The sequence below is a fragment of the Melampsora larici-populina genome (assembly GCF_000204055.1).
Source record: "Melampsora larici-populina 98AG31 unplaced genomic scaffold MELLAscaffold_16, whole genome shotgun sequence".
Classification (NCBI taxonomy): domain Eukaryota; kingdom Fungi; phylum Basidiomycota; class Pucciniomycetes; order Pucciniales; family Melampsoraceae; genus Melampsora; species Melampsora laricis-populina.
The window spans coordinates 478,054-479,082 of NW_006768780.1; the positions used below are offsets into that span (position 1 = coordinate 478,054).

The window sequence follows — 1,029 nt, forward strand, 5'->3', positions numbered from 1 at the left end:
TCACATAAACGATTCATCAAGAGACATATTCAGAAGAGTGAGCACTATAAGTTGAAATTGAATGGATGGACCGAGAGAAAAATTTGGAAAAAGATCTAGTCAGTCTCTTTCCTTGTGAAATGATTGGAAAAGATTCACAGAGAAATAAAGTATACTGATCTCTTACCTTGCGCCCAAACCTCCTCTTGCCTTTTAGATTCATCCCTCCATTCTTCCTCGGGCTCCTCCACAATGGTGTAGAGCACTCTGTAGCGTTGCGCAGATAACAATTCGCTCTGTGATATCAATCAAAAGGGAAAAGTGGCACAAGAGAAATGAGTAAGAAATGCAAGAATGATGATTGAACGAAAGAAGATTGATAATCGGAATTTGGGAACACATACCAATGGTTTCCTGGATGTTTTTCGTGGGCAAACTTTCTTGATAGTACTTTTGATGATACGGTTAGGTGTTCGATGAGGTGATCTGACACTACCGTCGGGGTTCATAAGTAAAGGTGGTCCGGAGTAGATGAACCGAGGTCTTGGTTCAATGTGAGAGGGGTTGGAAGTCTTGAATAATTCAGGGTGAGAAGATGTAAAGGAAGAGAAAGAGAAGATTGGAAAAGGATATGTCAACAAGAGAAAAGAAGATTGATCTACATAGGTGAATGGGTTAACAGTACATACCATAGAATTGTCACCAGATGCGCCGGAAAGAACGCTTGAAGTTGCGGATCTTCTTCTGATGCGAAGGGGGCGTTCGAGAGTTGGGGACGGAAAAGGTTCCTCAAGGTTAAAGATTGATAGTCTAGCTGGGGAGAGACCACCGAATTCTAATTCCAAGGGGCTTCGCTCGCTACCGGAAGCGGCGCCCTTGAAAGGTAAAAGAAATAAGAGTCAGGAAGTGAAAATGGAAATGATGAAAGGATTAGAAGGGTTCAAAAAGTGAGCGAAAGAAACCAGTGCTCACTGAATTGTCATTGTTTACATTGTTAGTGAACACCTTCTTCACTCTACAACTCTTGAGATCGAGGGAAGGGGGACGCAT

The 1,029-nt window shown here is 42.4% G+C and overlaps 1 protein-coding gene across 1 annotated transcript; it reads right to left on the reverse strand.

Annotated features, from left to right (window-relative positions):
• On the reverse strand, window positions 1–1,029 carry MELLADRAFT_62785 (uncharacterized protein; the record flags this gene model as incomplete). Its single annotated transcript, XM_007409607.1, has 5 exons — window positions 1–44; window positions 167–275; window positions 384–551; window positions 669–854; window positions 952–1,029. 5 exons carry the CDS (start codon window positions 1,027–1,029, stop codon window positions 1–3), a joined length of 585 nt encoding a protein of 194 aa, XP_007409669.1.